General features: G+C 39.4%; 1 protein-coding gene across 2 annotated transcripts in view; it reads right to left on the bottom strand.

Annotated features, from left to right (window-relative positions):
* The window catches only part of LRGUK (leucine rich repeats and guanylate kinase domain containing), a 52,684-nt gene extending 33,959 nt beyond the window's left edge, over nucleotides 1-18,725 (bottom strand). The window contains exons 1-10 of one of the 2 annotated variants that reach the window (XM_075081696.1): nucleotides 18,405-18,725; nucleotides 17,155-17,262; nucleotides 16,411-16,492; nucleotides 15,249-15,349; nucleotides 14,410-14,491; nucleotides 10,995-11,119; nucleotides 7,436-7,579; nucleotides 5,101-5,181; nucleotides 3,571-3,657; nucleotides 1,411-1,517 (exon numbers count right to left, since the gene is read on the bottom strand). In XM_075081696.1, coding sequence (XP_074937797.1) covers nucleotides 1,411-1,517; nucleotides 3,571-3,657; nucleotides 5,101-5,181; nucleotides 7,436-7,579; nucleotides 10,995-11,119; nucleotides 14,410-14,491; nucleotides 15,249-15,349; nucleotides 16,411-16,492; nucleotides 17,155-17,262; nucleotides 18,405-18,611 — 1,124 coding nt within the window. In that variant the 5' untranslated portion in view covers nucleotides 18,612-18,725. The remainder of the gene's footprint in view (nucleotides 1-1,410; nucleotides 1,518-3,570; nucleotides 3,658-5,100; nucleotides 5,182-7,435; nucleotides 7,580-10,994; nucleotides 11,120-14,409; nucleotides 14,492-15,248; nucleotides 15,350-16,410; nucleotides 16,493-17,154; nucleotides 17,263-18,404) is intronic. The other variant, XM_075081697.1, reaches the window with a different exon arrangement.
* Between the last annotated feature and the right edge of the window lie 371 nt (nucleotides 18,726-19,096).

Below are 19,096 nucleotides of genomic sequence, written 5' to 3'. Positions count from 1 at the left end.
GAAATATAGATGCAGATGAACTATACCAGTCTGGTTCCAATAAGCATTTTATAGTGTAGAAGACCAACGCATCATCATTAGGAAGATTTCATTAATGACTGTGTTTTGTGCTTTCCAGCTGAGCACGGGCAAACATTCAAAGCATCATTAACAATATTGGTCAGTACCATAAATGCTGGTCTGCATGTTTATATGTTTGTGTATACAATACCTCTGACAGAAGACAGAATTGTTTCTTTTCCAGCCATGAAGACACACTTACACAATCCAATAAACACATATTTCAACAGAGCCCATGCCTGCATTGGAAAAGATCCATGCCTTTAGGTAAAAGTATTGTAGGTTTTTTGTTTTTAAGAAATCTCCAAGTTGCAAAACAGTAAATAAATCTTTGGAAGTTGGGGTTTGGGGTTTTTTTTTTTTGTAATAAGAATTCTCAGAGCTATCATCACCACTGGGCTGGTTCCCGTCTTTCATCGGCAATCCCAGAAAAGACTCGCAATAAAGATATTCTAAAAATATAAATTTCTGAGTTACTAAATCATGGATCTTAAATCAGGTTACTCACTATGAATTAAGATGTCCAAAAATGGTGCTAAAACAGGGTTTGGGGCACAAAACCTGATCTCAGTGCCCACTGTAGCCAATATAACCTGTGTATTTCATAGTATCTTCCATCAGAATATGTCAAAGCATTTTCCAAGCATTCATCAAGCAAATAGCATAACACATCTGCAGAGCAAAGTAGGGCTATTTCCATTTTCTGGATGAGAAATGAGACTGAGAGAAGTCTCCTGGCATGGCAATGGCGATGTTGGAAAAAGAATATTGATTTGCTTCTCCCTTCTGTGCTTTAAGCGGCAGTCACCGTCGTCTCCTCCCAAAGGCAGAAGTAGCTGGACTTCCCTAAGTATAAACTTGAAAATTTCACCTTACAAATATAAAACGTGCCCCAAAGCCACAAAATAAAGCCATTCTGCTCACAATGGGATGCCAATAGCGTGACGAGAAGGAGTGAGCAGAATAGGAAGAAGATACGTTTCGCAGCTCTTTTCTCCCTCTAGAGATTTTTAAATTGCCTTTGGGTATTGATAGAAATTTTGCATCTTTCATTTATGGTGCAAACGGCCATCTGTTTCAACAGATTGTTTAAAAGAAATGGAGCTGTGGACAATCTGTCTCAGACTTTAGAGGTGAATGAGTAACTTCATTTCACAATCAATTTCAACCAAATAAGATTTGCCTAATTTCCAGACCGCTACCAGAATACTGTGGAATGTCTTTTCTTCATTAGATTAATTTAGAGGTGGGAGAGGGACAGGCAAAATGCCCCTCTCTAAATACGACAACACATTCTGCTTTACTTGAGTGCCACCCTCAGGAGCTGATGTGAAGTGGAGGTACGCTTACCTGTCAAAGATTCTCTGGGGCTGCAACATGCTGTACATAACATGAGTCATATGATCTTTAGCAGCAACAACTTCTGGAGGAGGATCATATTTATTCACTGCAGCAACCTGTTTCCACAGTTTAGGGGCAAAAGAAAGAAGAGCGGTGGTGTAACTATTTCCAGCTGCGATATGCTTTGCCGCTCACTGTGAATAATGATGGCTTCATGTTTGTGAGGGTCAGTCTTTGTATTTGGGTTGTCTGTGAGCGCTCCACTACATAAATCTTTTCAGGGGATTTAAGCACAATTTGATGGATGGATGGAAGGCAGCCAGACGTAGCTCGCTATCTTTAATATATTCAACCTTTTACTGGAAAGAAAACAGGATGCCACATAAGATGCAAAGTAATTTTGCTTAGGTTTTAATTATCCATTAATTTGCATCCTCTCAGCGCTGGTGGAAGATGCCGAACTAAAATCCTTAGGGATCGAAGCCATTCATTGATTCGTCAGAAGAGGAACAGAATGGGCGTTAACAAAGTAAGCAAACTGCAATTTTCTCCTGACAATGCATTTCTGTCTTTCCTGCGAGGAAGAGCACTCAAACTCCAAGGATTCCCTCCACCCATTCTGTTGAAAGCTCTATTGAGGGTACTGGCCGCTAATGAGTAGTATATTTTTTTGGTATTATTAATGCTGCCCACTCAGAAACAAGTTAAGAACCTCTGAGTCATTTCATGTAAACCATCAAATATCAGCTAGCCGACACTGCAGCAAAACAGTGCCCTAAGCTCCAATGACAGCCATGCCTATATTGGCAAGCAGTGTGGTGCAACGGGAGTGGATCTTTAAAGCAAGACATTCAGTACTCAGGACCCAATGCCCGCACTATTTTGGGGGCACCGGTGGAACGGACCTCATTTCTCTCTACGTCTAGATTGGGCTTCTGGTGTGAATTAGTGGCTAGGAGCACATCAGGTGCATGTCATCTGGTTAAGATTAGTCCAAAAGAAGTCTAGTTCATACGTTGCAAGACTATTCTGTAATGAGAATCGAGCATGACAAGTTGGGCAACTGGGAGTTTCACTTCAAAACTATTCTTTAATCGAAGATCAAAATCACTTCTGATCTAAACTGCAGCATGTCTGTATATCCATTTTGTCTGTTAGTGAGACAGAAGAGCTGCTGCCTCCAAATTCAGTTTGACAAGAGAGTTTCTGAGGCTACAGTAGATATCCTAAAATAACCCGAGGAGAGGATTTTCTGAAACAACTTTCATCAACCGAAAGTTAAGTACTAGTCTAAACCAGTCATCCAGGCTTACTTTTATTGTCCATGGAGAAGGAAAAATTTCTTAAATATATTCAAAATTTTATTGGAAAGAAAACAGATTGCCACATAAGACAAAGTGAGATCAACCTCTCGGATACGTGGGGTAAATTACACTGTGGCATCATCCCTTCTCTGTGTTCACGACAGAGAGCCTGGCATTAACCAAGAACCCTAATATTTATGTGGCTAAAGCTAGGAGTGATGAATTTCTTCTAAGGATTATTTTTAAAGGATAACTCCCTGAAATCCAACCCCAATTGGCAGCTGTTAATCCTAACAGTTCTAGCATGGCTTGGCCCCAAACACTACGTGCAGCAACCAAACTACAATAAAAGCAGCACAAGAGGGAAAGGCTTCTATTCCAGTAGAAAGTTACTGTAAGCAGTCTGAGCAGGTTTTTCTGGGGAGAAGGTTTTACAGTGAAAGCTGTACGGAGTAGAACGGGAAACAAGCTTCATTATAACTTTCAGAGTTCACTTTGCTGTACACGACACTAAAAAAGCCTCAACAACGGCACTTTAGAGGTAGCGCAATAGTTACCGCTTCCGAGTATTAAATGAATGCAGTTGCCTGTTTAGATTCACGAGCAGAGTTAAAAGGGCTGCTAGGTAAATTTCTTCACTGAACAAAGGTTTTCGGTAAGCTTTGCATTTTCACATACCACAACTGGTCCAGAAACTCTGCAGATATCTATCTGGATTTAAAGGCAAAAGTCTCTGAATTTATAGCCTGTCTTGGGGGCTGAAACATGGGAGCATTGTCACACCCAAATGACTACAAAGCTACATTTGTATGCACAGTTTTTCATACTCTCTGTTTAGAAAAATTTCAGAATGGTGTTTACATACCTTTTCTTCCACTGAAATCTTCTTGAGATCCAGTTCTGTTAGTTGGAGCAACATGAAAATCACAGAGAGCCAATAATCTGTTTGCTCCTGAAGGACAAAGTTTCCACTTTGACATAAAGTACTTAACTTCATCAATCTAATATTCAATTTCAGTCGGCTGAAATTAAGTTGGCTCTAATACATCGCAACATAAAAAGCTTTTTACCCTGAAGGATGTCAATACAATGTACAAATTGACTCCCCCATCACAAGCTTAGCTTCTGCAACAAAAGCTAATAGTTGTTCAAAAGTCTGCGATACACTGTTCAAAAGGTCAAGATGGGATTTTAAAAATCACCACCATACCCACTAGCACACCAAGAATGGCTGCTGGAGAAGCAAAAGCATTTTCTGTACTGGGATCGTGTAATAAACTACGGTTAATACTTGTAACCTTAGTAGTAATGCAGGAACTCTAAAAGAGAATTTGCATTATAAATTCATCTTCATATAGGCTTTTAAGTCTGAGACAACAAAAAAGAATAATTAAAAATCAAATTAAAAAGCTGACACTGATAAGGTCATGAAGCTTCTTAGTTTTAAAACCAGTAATGTCCTGTTAAAACAGCTGAAAATCAGACAGCTGCCTTAAGATGACTGTTGCATGTATAAGTTATGAAAACAGTAATTGAAAGGAATAGGATCAGACTTTGCTTAGGGGAAGGACATCTAAACAGAAAAAGGTTTTCAGATTACGGAGGACCAGGAGCAGCCTGTTTTGGGTATTTTTTCAGGCTAATTTCATGGTGTGCCACGACAGAGCATTCTCATGAAAGCCAATACAAAGCTGGCAGTTACAGAAAGGAGAAGTTAAACCCTTAACATTTTTCTTCTCTCTGACATTGAAAATGACTGTAAAATTTAAACATAATTTAGAAACCACGAAAGTCAGGACAGAAACAACTGTGACCACTCAGGAGAAATCACAAATGCAGAGTCAAAGTCAGAATTTCTGATATTTTGCAAATATAACTGTTGTTAATAAAATGGATGTTTAATTCATTAATTGAGGAATATTATGGGAGCCAAAAATGAGAAATGAGTAAATCCTAAAGAAGAAAAGAAGATCCAGATTCAAGAGACACATGATTTTAAAAGAGGTGCTATTAAGTTCTTTCGAGCTTTTTCCCAGAACAAGCAAGTACAGACCTTCAAAGCAAACAAAAAAGACGCCTTTTCCCAAACAAAAAACACGGCATATTGTGAGTACAAATGCATAAATGGATTCACAGATGGAATTAATAAAATTCATTGATTTACTATGTGGATATTAAATATCATGATTCATATGCAGCTTTTGTTCAGACAAAGATCCCAGAGAAAGGTGGGTAGCCATGCCAGGGAAACCATCACTCATCACTCCCTGTACTAGTTCCCTGAAATGACCTGACCCCTCCCAGAGACAGAAACTGAGGCTAAATGGATTGTAGCATGATGCAAAACAGAAGCTGTAGGTTCTTAAATTTGGCTTCCTTTTTAATTCTTTCTTACCTGGATAGGATTTTTTAAAAGATTTAGAACTCTGAGGAGAGGCAGATCTTCAATACATTCAAGTTCACGCAGCTCAGCAATCTAATTAGTGACAGAAACAGAGCATAAATCAGCAGCAACAGAATCCACAAGAACTACAGGGAAGAAAAGTATTTTAATCCCTGCTCTTAATATCTGGACATAAAAAAAATCATTACACTCTCAAAATGGGTATACATGTTAACTGCATTCAATAAGGCACTTCTAGTCACAAAAGGCAGACAACGTGGATGTTAGCTGGAGAAGCAGTATAATACAGACAGCAATTTCAAGCCACCTGCGTTCTTCCAGTTCTTTCAAATGTCAAGCCCTAACACATTTAGCTTTTATGCAGCTGATGTGCTTAAGTGAGGCAATTCTGCACTTATATTTGCGCTTCAGTTGACTAGCTAAAACAATTCCTTCTAAGAAGAGTTTCTTTTCACTGGAGCTCAAGTTCACCCTAACTTACAGCACCTCATTGAAAAGCACCAGCGTAGTTGTCCTTGGCTGTCTGTGGCCAGAGGGCGATGCACTGCACTTAAGGTCTCATCTGTTGACAAAGGAAACCTGGGCTGGCTGCACTCAGGCACAGCAGATAAATGGTAGAAGTTAAGTGGGATTAATCAAAGTTTGTGTGCCCAAAGCAAAGTCACACTAGAGGCACTCGTGCTAGACCCTGAGTGAACAGTTGTAAGGCTCTCAATTAAAACAAAATGGGTCAAGTGAAATTCATGTCGCCTCATTTTAGCCATCTGTTAAGTTCGCCCAAGTCAGGCGCTTAACCTCACTTTATAATCAGTGGAGAGAGGCAGTTCCATCTGATCCATGGTAGGCTGAATTGCCTTGTAAGGATACCTGGTTTTCCTCCACTGCTGAAAGACTGAACCTAGAAGACTTCTGATTCTATCCCTAACTTAGCTCATGTCAAGTGTCTAAAAACATAAACCTCAACCATAGCCTTTCCAATATTCATTCTGAGATAAGAAGAAGCCCATGGCAGAACAGTTTTGACCAAGTTAAATGTCATTTGGGTGTATTTCCTAAATAAATCATAGAATGCCAACCATCAACATTTGAAAGCCACTGAACACGTATATGAGAGACGTGGTTTGCAGATAAACTGGTCATGCCCATTTTTGAAAAAAAAACAAACCAACAAGTCTTTAAGATCATTCTGGGTGGTAGTGAGCTGAAGTAACTCAGATCTTTCTGTGTTAATTCATTAAAATTCTCTTTAAATGATTCTTCAGAAGGAAATGTTAAAAAAAAAACCCCGGTGACTCATTAAATGTTTTCAATAACATCATTAAAAGAAGCAAATTGTGATGAGGTAAAATTAATGGCTTTTGCGTGCCATAAAGAACAGTGGAAACTATACGAGGCAAGGGAAGCGGTGTTATTAATGCTAATAGCAACCATATTATTAGTTATTTTCCTGTCTTGTGCAACTGATGTACCTTTAAATGTCAACCTGTACGCAGGTTTCTCAGTGTGAGAACAAGTATTCATAGTGTCTTGAATTAAATCCTGTAAATGAGTCTTGCAAGCAGGGGAAAATGACAGTAAATGTTCGATTCCTGGTTTATATTTTTATTTCTTACTTTCTTAGCTTTTTTTTGCACATGCAGATCTGTCTTTGATGTCAAAAGTATTAATGAATTGACAGCCGTTTCAGTTAAGGACTCCGGAAACTCAGTATCAAAAGTATTATGTATATACGGCTTGAGTTTCAAAATTCAAATACAAATGAGTCGGATGGTATCATTGTGCTTTCAGTGAAAATTCTGCTGCATAACAAAAGCCACTTTATAATGGAGTACATGCAGTTCTGCCTTCCAGGAGATTTCTAGCTGAGAGCTCAGAAGAATCTGGTCATAAGACTGGGCTGAGAGATATTAGCAAACCCTCCTGAGGCCCGGCAGTAGAAAAGCTGTGATGTAAGTAAAGGTCCTCAAGAATAATCAAGCTGAAAAAGCTGCATACTCATCCCTATCTTTTCCACTCAAGGGAGCACTGTTAGTTCTTTATGTATGTGAGCACTAAATGCTACAGAAGTGATACTTACATTAAAAAAAAAAAAACATCTAGAGGTATTAAAAAAGGCCCGAGGAACACACTATCAACCAACACGTGAAACAGCATTGCCATGAAATACCAAAGGAAAAAATGTCATCTTTTCTAATATCTACTTCTTGCAGCATTGTAAGATTTTTTTGAATAAGCCTTAATTGGGGTTAAAGGGATTGAATTTTGAAAAAAAGCCCCAAAACTATCCATTCTTAGAAAAAGCTGAGATCAATATTAAATATGCTACCTGGTTATCCTCTAGGTTGATCGTCTCTAGTAGATCATGTTCCTCCAAGCCTTCTAGACTAGTTATTTTATTGCTAGATAGGTCCAGCTTCTGTAGAGTTTTCAAGCTGCCCAGCACAGTTATCTTCTCAATCTGGTTAGAGCTCTAAGACGAAATGAAAGCAAACAAACTGTTGATAAAGTTCTACAGATGGAAAACAACATTCCTGAGGAAGAACAGAGTTCACTTTATTACTGAGAATTCTATTACAAACAGGCCTTACACACATTAGCCCTGTCTTCATCTTGAAATGACATACTACAGCTTTCCATACCGCTCAAGGAAAAAAGAATCAACTATCTTCTGATTAACTTGTTTCAACTCACCTTGAACAGCAGCGAGAGACAACAGTAATAAAAAGAGCTCTAGCATTCTTTTAAAGCTGATACTGGCTAAATGATATTCTTGTCACTATCCAACTCAAAATCTAGAAAATAGATTTGCACATAAAATTATAGAATATATATACATAAATACATAGAATTTCCCTCTGTAATTATGGTTATATTTACACTTATGATTACAGAATAAATAATGAAAATATTATGGTAGAACAATACAGTACTGTCTTCTTTGGACTACAGACAGTCTATACAAATATCTCTAGGATACACGTTTGCCTGAATGCATACTGAGTGAAGGCAGACTTTATTTACTGTCAGGGACAGCTTACACAGAAATGTTAAAAACCCCAAACAACCAAACCCACCTTACTGTAAGTTCGTCTAGACTCTAACACCAGAAATGACCCCAGCTTTTCAGAACTCATAACCAACTATCATTGTTTTACATTCCTTCCAGACAAGATACAAGACAGAAGACCTACATTTATCACCGGACTCCAGATGGCTCCGTTTCTCAGGGCCTCACAAATCATACACTCCTTTCTGCTATGAACTCCAAATAGGCATAACACACTAGGTTCTGTACTCATCTTTGTCCCAGTGGCCACACGTACCCAGATGGCCTCTCAACATGATTCTTTCTTTATAACCTTGCAAGTTATATTTTTCCATCAGCATCACCTTGTGCCAAAAGCTTAGAAGCCTCATATTCTATTAATAAATATTTAGGAACTTCTGAAATAAATAAGCCAGCTGACTCTAATGTTAATCCAGTTGCCTGTCCTTGACATTTTTCCTGACTTTTAAATGTTTAATTAGGTTATTAATAGCATGAAGGCTCCCTCTTCCCTTGCTGTTCTTCTTTAGACCTCTGCTTAATAGCTCAGAGCTCTAGCTGCAAACGCTATGCAAGAGTTGCACGTAAAATTCTGTGAACAAAAGGGATTTGTGTAGAGATCCTTCTTTGCAAAGCATAAAATTCCTGAGAGTCCAGTTCATTAGAGCTGCACTTCTTATTTTTTGCAAACATAAGCAGAATAAAGGCTTTTTGGTATAGCTAGGTGGTATTTACAGTTTTTGAAGCCTTTCTTCGAAACTTCAGACCTTACAACTTTTTTCTACAGAAAAAGCTCAAGGGAAAATGGAAAAGAAAGCTGAATCAATGGGAAGAGAGGGGATGACTGCTCCCATGAAAAAAGAACTATATTTTATTCTAATTAGTAGAAGAAAATGCTGTGCTAGAATCTGTCTATTTACATAATTTCCATATGACTATCTACTTTGCTAATTAAAAAAGACAAGCAGTTGTATAAATAATCATATCAGCATGTAACAACCAAAACTGAAGAACATGCTCATATTAATAAGACTTAGCTGTTAACACAACCTCCAAGACTTTTTACAGAGCAGATAACCATTACTAACGGAATTATTCTTAGGCCTTTTAACAGATGAGGAAATCAGTGCACACAATGGTCGAGTGACTTACTGTGGTTCTCCCTGAAGAAAGCATTTAGAGAAAAGATCTTCCTGTCAGCTTAGACTGCCATACTCCTATGGTTCATTTCAGAACTTTTAGACACAGTTTTGCCAATCTGAGTTAATCTTATCCACTAAAAATTAGACAAAATTCAGTTTTATGGCCACTAAGGGCATAACTGGAAGCTACTGAAGGCATTACATATCTGGAATATATTAAAAATGCCTTAGTGAACACTATTTGAATATATTATTCAAAACATACTGCTGGCCACTTTTAAATTTGAATACCTTTCTTGAATATCGAATCAGTAATGAGTACAGGGGCCAATCAGGCCTTGGTGAGTACAGACCTTAGTTACTCTTTTCTATATCAATTACTACAGAACAGAAGAAAAATCTTTAAAATTTTAAAAGGATTGGAAACGAATATTTCTATTCTTGATAAGGGATTCATTCGCTTTACCTAAAATATGTATATAGGTGCTTAAAACTCATGTAGCAAATAGGAGCTTATTTCTATGAAAAGGTTTTTGGTAGTCATTTTAAAAATCACATTAAATACCTTTTAAATTATTATTACAAAGTAAAACCTATTAAGAAGTAGCCTGTTGTATTTTATACCAACTAAACTGCATTTTAAATAGTTTTTGCACGTATTTCTGTGCAACCTCTATATTGATGGCTCTTCCTATTAATTATCTTGAAAAGATTGAGAAGAAAGCATTGGTATTATTGACATTTTACAAACATGGAGCTGAGCAACACTGAGAAATGCCTTCCCAAGACCTGTAAAAGAGCAAGATGAGTGCAAACAAGCATAGGCATTGACAGACAGAGGTCTGTATTTGGGCTAGTTATCCTTGGCTATCTTCATAACCAACAGAGAGAAACAGGCGCTTCCAAGGGCTTGTGTTAATGTTGATCTCAGCAGCTGGGTCAGAATAAGGAAGTATTTTAAATGTCCATTTCCCTCAGCTGAATTGTGAAGCAGCAGAGAACATCTAGCTCACGTGCAGCTGTCTACACTGCAGAAACCTGAAGCCAGATAAAATAAATCTCACTAAAGCATCTAGAAATAGAATCTAGAAATGTTGTATCTAAACAAATATACCCTGGATATCTTGATGGAACGCTGGCAAAATAAAGCTTCCAATCTCATTACAAGATCCTTAAGAAACTAAACAAAGATCCTTTAATAATATATCAGATCTGCATACTAAACTTGACTTGTTTTCTAAAATGAATGCAGGCTTCTCAGTCCTCGTTTTTCCCCCTCCTGTCCTAGCTCACTGCTGTCATGAACACAGCTTTAAGAGGAAATGTACTTTTTTTTTAAAAAAAAAAGCTTAATTGTTTGTATTGTGGGACTTGCACAGTAACTATTCACACATCACCTAAGCAACAAGAAAACCTACCCCTTTTGCAAAGTATCTTTGGAGACATTCAAAACCCAGCTGGACAAGGCCCTGAGCAACCCCCACTGAAGACGGCTCTGCTTTGAGCAGGAAGGTGCATCAGATGGCCTTCACAGCTCCCTTCTAACTTATACCATTCTATGATCCTGCATTAATAAAAAATACGTCCAGTACTACACATATCTCTGAAAACTTATGTAATTACCCTCACATTTATTAAGGCATTAATATATTGATGAAAGACAGACAGGAAAACAATCAGAATTACTTCTTTCTTACCAGATTGAGGACTCTGATAGGTAAATTCTCAAGGCCACTGATTGCAGTGAGTCTGTTGTGTGCTAAACTAAGATGAGTCAGACTATGACACTTCTCCAGTCCTCTTATCTCCTCTATGTTATTAACTACGCAGAGGTTTTTGCATTTAAGGAAAATAATGGAACGCCAAAGCCTAGCAATAATTAATAGCTAAATTAGCCAATGGAGCTGAATTTTATGGTAAGGGGAGCTGAACACCAAATGCTAAGTAATTTAAAATCCCAGCTGCTTACACCCACCTCTTTCTGAAGCTTATTGCCTCCTTGTTCGACCGACATAGCTTTCTGTGGGGCTGCAGGATAAATGACACTGACCCAGCTAGAAATATCTTCCCCTTCTTTTTGGAGGAGCTTTTAACTCAGATAGTTTCTGTGACCTGGTTTACAGTGCAGCTCTTCAGGCTGGCATAGCTGGGCTGATGGCAAATCAAGAAAGTAGTGGAAATGAAGGAACAGGAGTGTGGGGAAGGCGCCACTATGCCAGCATCTTGCAAAACCATGCTGTAAATGCCTGGTCTTCTCATCAGATGCATATGCACAAGCTAAAATAAAGGGGTCTTTATGCCTTTGACTTTATTGGGCACCAGTCGTGTTGGGTCAGCTGTAGGATACACGCACATGGTTGAATCATCAGAGGAAGGCGCAATCTTTTTATGTTTACGGAGTACTTAACATGGCTCCAAACTGAGCTTGACCTCTAAGCATTATACACAGATTATCCAAGTAATAACAGACCATAGTACTATATGGGGCTACTTAACTCCAAATTATACCTGTTCTATACTGGCTATCTGTACTGAAAGGGGAAAGTGTATTTTAATTTAACATTAAACCCAAAAGCAGCAGTAAAAGTAGTTAGGACTCCTCTTAGCGAACTTCAGCATTAAACATATCTACCCAGGTTCCTTAAACAAAGCATGTTTCCTTTGACCACAAGCTGTCTCAGATTGTTCTCTTACAATGGGATGAACTGCAGAGGTACCTGAACCTGTCTCTCCTCCGTACTGAAATCAGATAACTCTGATCCAGACACCTAATTGTTTGGTAACTGAAGTTAGGCAAGAAGAACTGCACTCATATTTTAAGTGTCCTAGCTGGAACTAGTTACATAAAAAACCAAGAAATACAACTGGAAAAAAAAAAAAAAAAGCCAGAAGATGCAGGACACAGAAATGCCTTTAAACAATCACAGAAGAAAATATTTTGCATTGAATTGAGAGAATGAACTCTGCCTGCAAAAAGGGGCAAGTGAGTTTTCAGTCACTTTTCTAGTCTTACCAGGCAGTGGACAAATTATCAGGATTTTTTCCTCTTGGTCTGAATGATACTGTAACCAAACAAAACGTAAGCTTTGCCAGGGATAATAGAATGGTCTTTAATAACTGTGACCTAGCTCTGTTTTTTCCTAACTGCATTCCTACCTAGGGACTTCACTGTACACTACCTAAGTTCTACACTTACAGGCCTAGATGGGGAAGGAGAGGAAGAGAAATGAGCTAGGAAGCACAGATTTAGCTTTTCGTAGGACCTCACACTAGGCTGTACTTAGAAACAATACCAAATTTTAGAAAAGAAACTAAAACCATCCACAGGCACTGATATTTGACAGGTAGTAATTGATTTGCATACAGAATGGGACTGCTTCGCTTTCAACTGAGGAGGAACAGTTTTGGTGAGGAAAAAATATTGTTTAAGCCATAACCATCACTATGAGGCAGCAAATTGCTCAGCACTAGAAACTAATACAATCAGTTTCAGCCTTTTAATGACTCAGTATAATGCTTTGTCAGATATTATTGCCCAAGCTGTCTCCCTTTCTGGTTTGGGCAGTTTCCTCCTTGAAAACTCACTTACAAACCTGTCAGGTGTGCTTGTGTGTGCACCTGTCAGAAAGAAGTCACAATGACCTTACCATCTGCACCATAATTCACTTAAATATGGTAAGAAATGCTTAGTTACTGTCAACGAGAAGCACATGCCAAACGTTTCTGCTACTGCATGATATTTAAGATAGTATTTTCACTTACGATTACAAAGAACAGCTTGTTTTGTCTGCCGTGTCTTTGGCAAGGAGTGCTTGACATGGGTTAGGAATAGCACCACTTTGCTATTCTAAATTCTGCACTCATTTTCTTCTATTTCAGAGGGTCCTGTTGCAACTGTATGCATGAAACAGTTTTTCTCCCCATTTCAATGGCATCTTCATTGACAAATGACAGCACGCTGCTGCATTGAAACCAAATGAAAAAATACCGATTCAGATCCACAATACAAATCTCTGATCTTTTTTCCTTTTCATGTTGCCATATGGGTTTTGCTCTGCGATGGAAAATTAGAATTGCAAAGGGATAGTGTCTCAATGCCATTTTCTGACAAGAATCATATCACCTGCACACCTTGTCAAATGTGTGAATAATGTAACCTGGACGCCCCGCAAATGCTTTATCTGCTCCCGCATGAAAAAGGCATTGTATTAATATCGTTTGGTAATGGGCTGCTTCGAGGACAAGAGACAGAAAAAACTAAAACAGCCTGCTGTCTTCTCCTTTTCAGAGAGGAGAAAATCAAGATGCAATTTATGAGGCAAAGAGGAAAGGTTCACAAGCCCTCGGGAAGCAATTGTAAGAAAGGCAGCATGGCAACATAAAACTCCAGAAGACCTTTCAGAAAAGTATAGGAGACTCTTTGGGGAGACTAAGAGTGCTATGGACAGCCTTGGAGAAGTAAGTAATGAAGAAACTCAATCTACAGGCTCATATTGATCTGATTTCTGCCACAACAGTGTTTCTAAACCCACGAACTGGTTACCACAGTGAGAGTGTGGAAGGTGTGTAGCAAAACACCTTCGCTGTGTCCTTCCCTCAACATACTCCAGGAATTCTTCTCTCGCTTAAAGATTCTCTTCGTTGTCGTTAAATGGCCTTGTGCTCCACAGAGCCTCTACAGTCCCTGCATAATTAGCTACGTCTAAGATTAAAGAACATGCATCTTTTTCATTTAAAGGAGCTTAGTGTTCCAAGCTGATTTCCTATTAACCTTTCTTATATAAAAATGCTGGGATTATTTATTACCTCTGCCAAGCAAAGGCAGTACGACATGTCGCTTTTTCAGTTTTACATGATTCAAAGTGGAGGTTTTTTCATGTTCCTCTAGCAGGGTAAAACCTTACGTGTATACCCAAACACCTTTAACACCAGGCCTGCTTAAGTAAATTAAGATCAGTTTCACCATCAGAATTAGAGTGTTTAATCTTGCTTCTAAAGACAAAATTGACATGAAGGAAAAATACAAAGAAAACAGGTGTCTACTTGAAGAAAACAGCTGTTTGGAAAGCAAACAAGCAACTTTTCTCCCATTCAGGTTTCCATAAAGGATACAATCCAGCAAAAGTTTAGTAAGTGACTGGTATGCCGACAAATCTTGCATTTTAGGTATTTGATTGTGTGAAAAATCTACTTCCTAAAGAAAAAAGGAGACAAAGTTACTTTGTTTTCTTCAACTCTTACAGCTGTCTTGTGAAACTAAACGGCTGTTACATTAAACTTGCGATCAAGAGTGTGGAAGAAATAAGATTGTTAATATTAATATTGGGGCATAAATAGAAAGGGTCTTTTTTACGACACACAGAATTCACATTTTCGAAACTTCCAAAACAATACTTTCCTCCAACAACATTATCACTAATGGTCCTGCAATTATGCACACATATTAAAAAAAAACTAACAGAGAAGACAGAGAAATACATAAAGGTCATACTCCAGAACAACCTCCTACTTTTTATAACCCAAAATGGGCAACAAGAAAACAGCAAAGGGAATACTAGTACACAGCTACACTTGAAGTATGTGTTTCACAATAACGACTGGCACCAGTCAATTTGAAAGGCAGGAACAGATCCCACTAAAGGTCTGGTGAATTTGGCAAGCAAGGAAAAGAAATTCTGGCTGTCTTTACCTCTGGCTAGAAAGGTTAGCTGTGCAATACACCTTCCCGTGGCACGCCAGGGTTCAGAGTGTGAAAGAAAATAAAAGACTGAAACGTGGAGCGTAAAATACCCAAACATTTGGAAAAGCTATTAAAATGTCAAATGAGGTCAGGAAGAAGAAAAAAGAAGGCATAAAAATTCATTTTTGCACATGTCCAAATACAATGTCGAAATTAGATATAGAAAACCATTTTGAATTTAAACCTATGAAATGCATTTTTTGCAACTTACCTTGAGATTTTTAGGTGGTTTGAAAACAAAATACGTAGTCAATTCATTGTTGGAAGCATTCAGTTCTAGTAAGTAAGGCATGTGACTGACACAAGAAAGATCTAGTAACAAAACAGAATGTGAAATCCTGTACATGAATGCATAAGTAAATGCAGAGATCATCACATCAAAATGTGATAACTATGTCCAATAGCAATCAAGAATCAATTTGTAGTTACACATTCAGAAAGCGATGTTTGAAAGGCAGAAATCAGATATATTAACACCTTCTACTAGAAAAAAAGATGGTTTCTAAACCACAAAGAATAGATGTTCAATTCCTACATTAAATTTCCATTATGTCAACTGATTTGTCTATAAGCCAGAATATTGTTTTATATTCTAGCTACCTCTAGAATGACAGAGAGAATACCTCTGTTCTAAGTTATTAATTAGCGGAGAAAAGTATTTAGGCCACTACTTAAGACTAAATGACTAGTTGCTATGGAAAAGTCCCTGCTCTCTTCAGACCTAGCCTTCACAGACAAACTGTTAGTAAAATGAGCACTGAAAAGTGCTGCCTCTCAGAAGCGCTGCTATTATTGGACTCCAGCACCTCAAGTGAAATAAACTTGAAAGAAATAACGCAACAGGCTGCCATCATAGCTTATTTCTTTTGCTGTTAAATTAAAAAATTAGTTGGGGAGTACGAGGGAGAGGGAAGGAGTAGAAGATGATGTAGTTTACCCCAGTCTCCATTTGTTCCTGTCTAAATCCAGTATATAATTTTTTACATTTTATCACCGATGGAAAGCCTTGACAAAGGAAAGCTGAAGGCTGGGAAAACTGTATCAGACATGACTTTAAATATTATGACATCTGCATATGTAAAATCTCAACCTTAACCTTGTATTGACATGCTTGCTTGCATTTTATCTCTGGATAATAAACTGGACAATAATCTCCATGTTCCCACCGATAAGCATATGCTGATGCAGCTCTCTGAACGGTCCATACATCATTCTCAAGAATATCTAGCCATCGCCTCATTCTGTAGAGCTGGAGTAGTTACACCATTAAAATGTAGACCAGGTTTTGTGATATTAAAGCTACATGGTACAGTGCATTTCTCATCTTAAATGATTTCACAACCCAAGAATTTACTCCTGTATTTACTACATACCATTAATTTTATTATATGAAAGTTCCAACTTCTGCAGGTGAATGTATCTGGATAGAATGTTGATGTCACTTAACTCACGACCCTGGGAAAACAAAGCAAAGAGACACTTTAATAACTAGCTGTAAAACCTCAGCTGCTCTCCCAGGAGATACACAGTAGCAGGAGACGTTGAAGAGGTGCCCCAAGGTCCCTCCAGCTGGATGTGTCAGAACAGGACGACATATACAGAAAGTGATGTTAGACCTGCAGACCAGCCATGAACAGAGAAACTGTCAAAGGAAGACATTAAAACACAACGAGGAGAGATCATAGTAACTAGGAAAAAAGCCAGAAACACAAGGTCGCATAAAAAAGAGAGCAGCAGCAAGTCAGCTTTAAAAAGACATAACTATTTCAGCTTGCTGAAGGGACAATGCATGCAGCATTCTCAGGTGTTCAGCATGTTCCTCTATCTTTTCTCCAGCTGGCTGAAGCAGGAAGATACATTTTCACACCTGAAGACTGGGTAAGGAAAATACCTTACTGCTGTTGTTACTAAATGAAAAAACAATACCCATGTGGCAGCTGTCAGCAGGAACCATACTGTGCCTTGTCAAAAGTCCCATGTGCATGAAACGGCATGGACAGGTATAGACAAAAATCTGCTTCTTGACATTTTTTTGCTAGACCAACTATTTCCTGTTAAAAAGAGGAAACCTTTGAGCAGAGAAGCACTTTACAATGATTTTCTTTGCTTATACTTACTGAAAGCGACAGATTAAGATAAACGTATTCAATACCAGGAGCTGAGCGCCCCAGTTTGTGGAGACCCTCAGCCACAGTGTCTTCATCCAACACTCCATCGAACTGACCCTATAAAATACCAGAAAGGGGGGGGCAGGATTAAGGGGAGATTTATGAAAGAAAATTCCACACTTAGTAGAACATGGAGGCTGCTTAGGATGCAACAGGGAACAGAGTTTAATAAAAGTCCTCAATCAAATGCTGCTTTCAGAACTCCATCACCCTACTAAGGCACTACACATTAGGAAAAACGATGAATACAGCCCTTAAAACAGATAAATAGAAACATGTCACATACTAGCTTTATACATTTAGAAAGGTTTGATTGCCTTTTGCTGGGATTATTTTGTTTTTAACCTTATGGTTTAAATGCACAGCTCTAAACAGGACCTGTGTCCAGAGATGTTGAACCATGAAACTGATTATGGATGTTAACAACTCAGCAAATCAGCACTAACATAACCCCACTATTGTACCCCAATATGCCATTAATGGAGGCCCTTTAAATTTGTTCAGGATGAGCAGCTAGTGCTACTCTTGCAGAGAACAGTCTTTGCCAAAAAGGGTGCTTGACAGATGGCACTAATGAACCACTGCGTAGGTTTAATGAGAAAATAAGCCAATGGCTTGTGAAAATCTTATAAGCTTGGAGAAGTCACACAACAATTGCTAATCTAGGGACGAAGATAAATAATGTTTCAAATGGTAATCATCTAAATTATAGCATCTACATGTTATAGCAATGGAGAATATAGATGCATTTCCACTAGGTAAAAATCTGAGGTGATAATGCTGTGGCAGTGGACACTTTACAGCCCAGCAGAGCAGGGAGAAAAAATTCACTTGGGTCCAAGTGCTTATTGAATCTCAGGGCTGGGCATATAAACATGAAAGGGGTTTAATTTGGCCATCCATATGCCAGTTTATCCTTAGTCTTTATATAGCAAGGAGAGAGAGGGGTAATCCAGAACTATCCTGGACACCACAGGGATAGAAGGGACCCAAAAAAAAAAGGCAGAAATGAGACAGAAGGGGAAACAGACCCAACAAATCAGCCTTTCTCCTCTCTGGGGAAATGTGAAATCACTACTTGGTGCCCCTGTCAACTCTCCCTTCTTTCCCCCTCAACTACAATGAGTGATGAGGGGGGAAAGGGCTCTTCCCTCTCGAGCACACCCCTCCCCAAATAGCTGGGGGGCACCGAGCTGAACCTCTGTGTGCAGGGACTCCTCTTCTTCATCCTCCTCCTCCTGCTTGCCCTCTCGGTGAGGCAGGCTGAGCTGTGGCTGCTGCAGACTGGGCCTGTTCTGGGGCAGCTCCCCAGAGATCCCCTGGGAGAGGCGTTGCAGGGTGTCACGATGAGTGGGAAGCAGCTCACCGAGGCAGCCCTCTCCCCCCCTCTCCTCGCCCTCCGCCATGAGCTGTAATACGAAGCGAGGGCGCGGAGGGAGCTGCGCTATCGGTGCTTCGCACTGCAGCACCAGCCCATCACCCCTCCGAGCAGGCCGCCGCCATTTTGTTTGCTCTCCCGTTGTCGTGGAGACGGGAGAAGAGCCACGCCCCTACGGCCAGCCCGACAGCCAGCCAATAGAAAAGCGGCGGCGGGAGCGGTGCAGGACGGGAGTTGTGGTTCCCTGCGCGGGGCTCGCTGGGAGGGGCCCGCCAAGCCGCAGAGCATCTCGGGAGTTGTAGTCCGCCTCCAGGCGGTCTCCTCAGGCGGGGCCACCCGGCTGAAGGCACGGCAGCTGCCCTCACGCAGCCCACCGCCCTTTCTCTTCATAGAATCATAGAATCACTGAGGTTGGAAAGGACCTCTAGGATCATCAGGTCCAACTGTCAACCCAACACTACCGTGTCTCCTAAACCATACCCTGAAGCACCATGTCTACACATCTTTTAAACA

Source organism: Phalacrocorax aristotelis, chromosome 1, assembly GCF_949628215.1.
Source record: "Phalacrocorax aristotelis chromosome 1, bGulAri2.1, whole genome shotgun sequence".
Classification (NCBI taxonomy): domain Eukaryota; kingdom Metazoa; phylum Chordata; class Aves; order Suliformes; family Phalacrocoracidae; genus Phalacrocorax; species Phalacrocorax aristotelis.
Note: the sequence above shows the minus strand (reverse complement) of the source record. Positions and strands in the feature narration are given on the sequence as shown.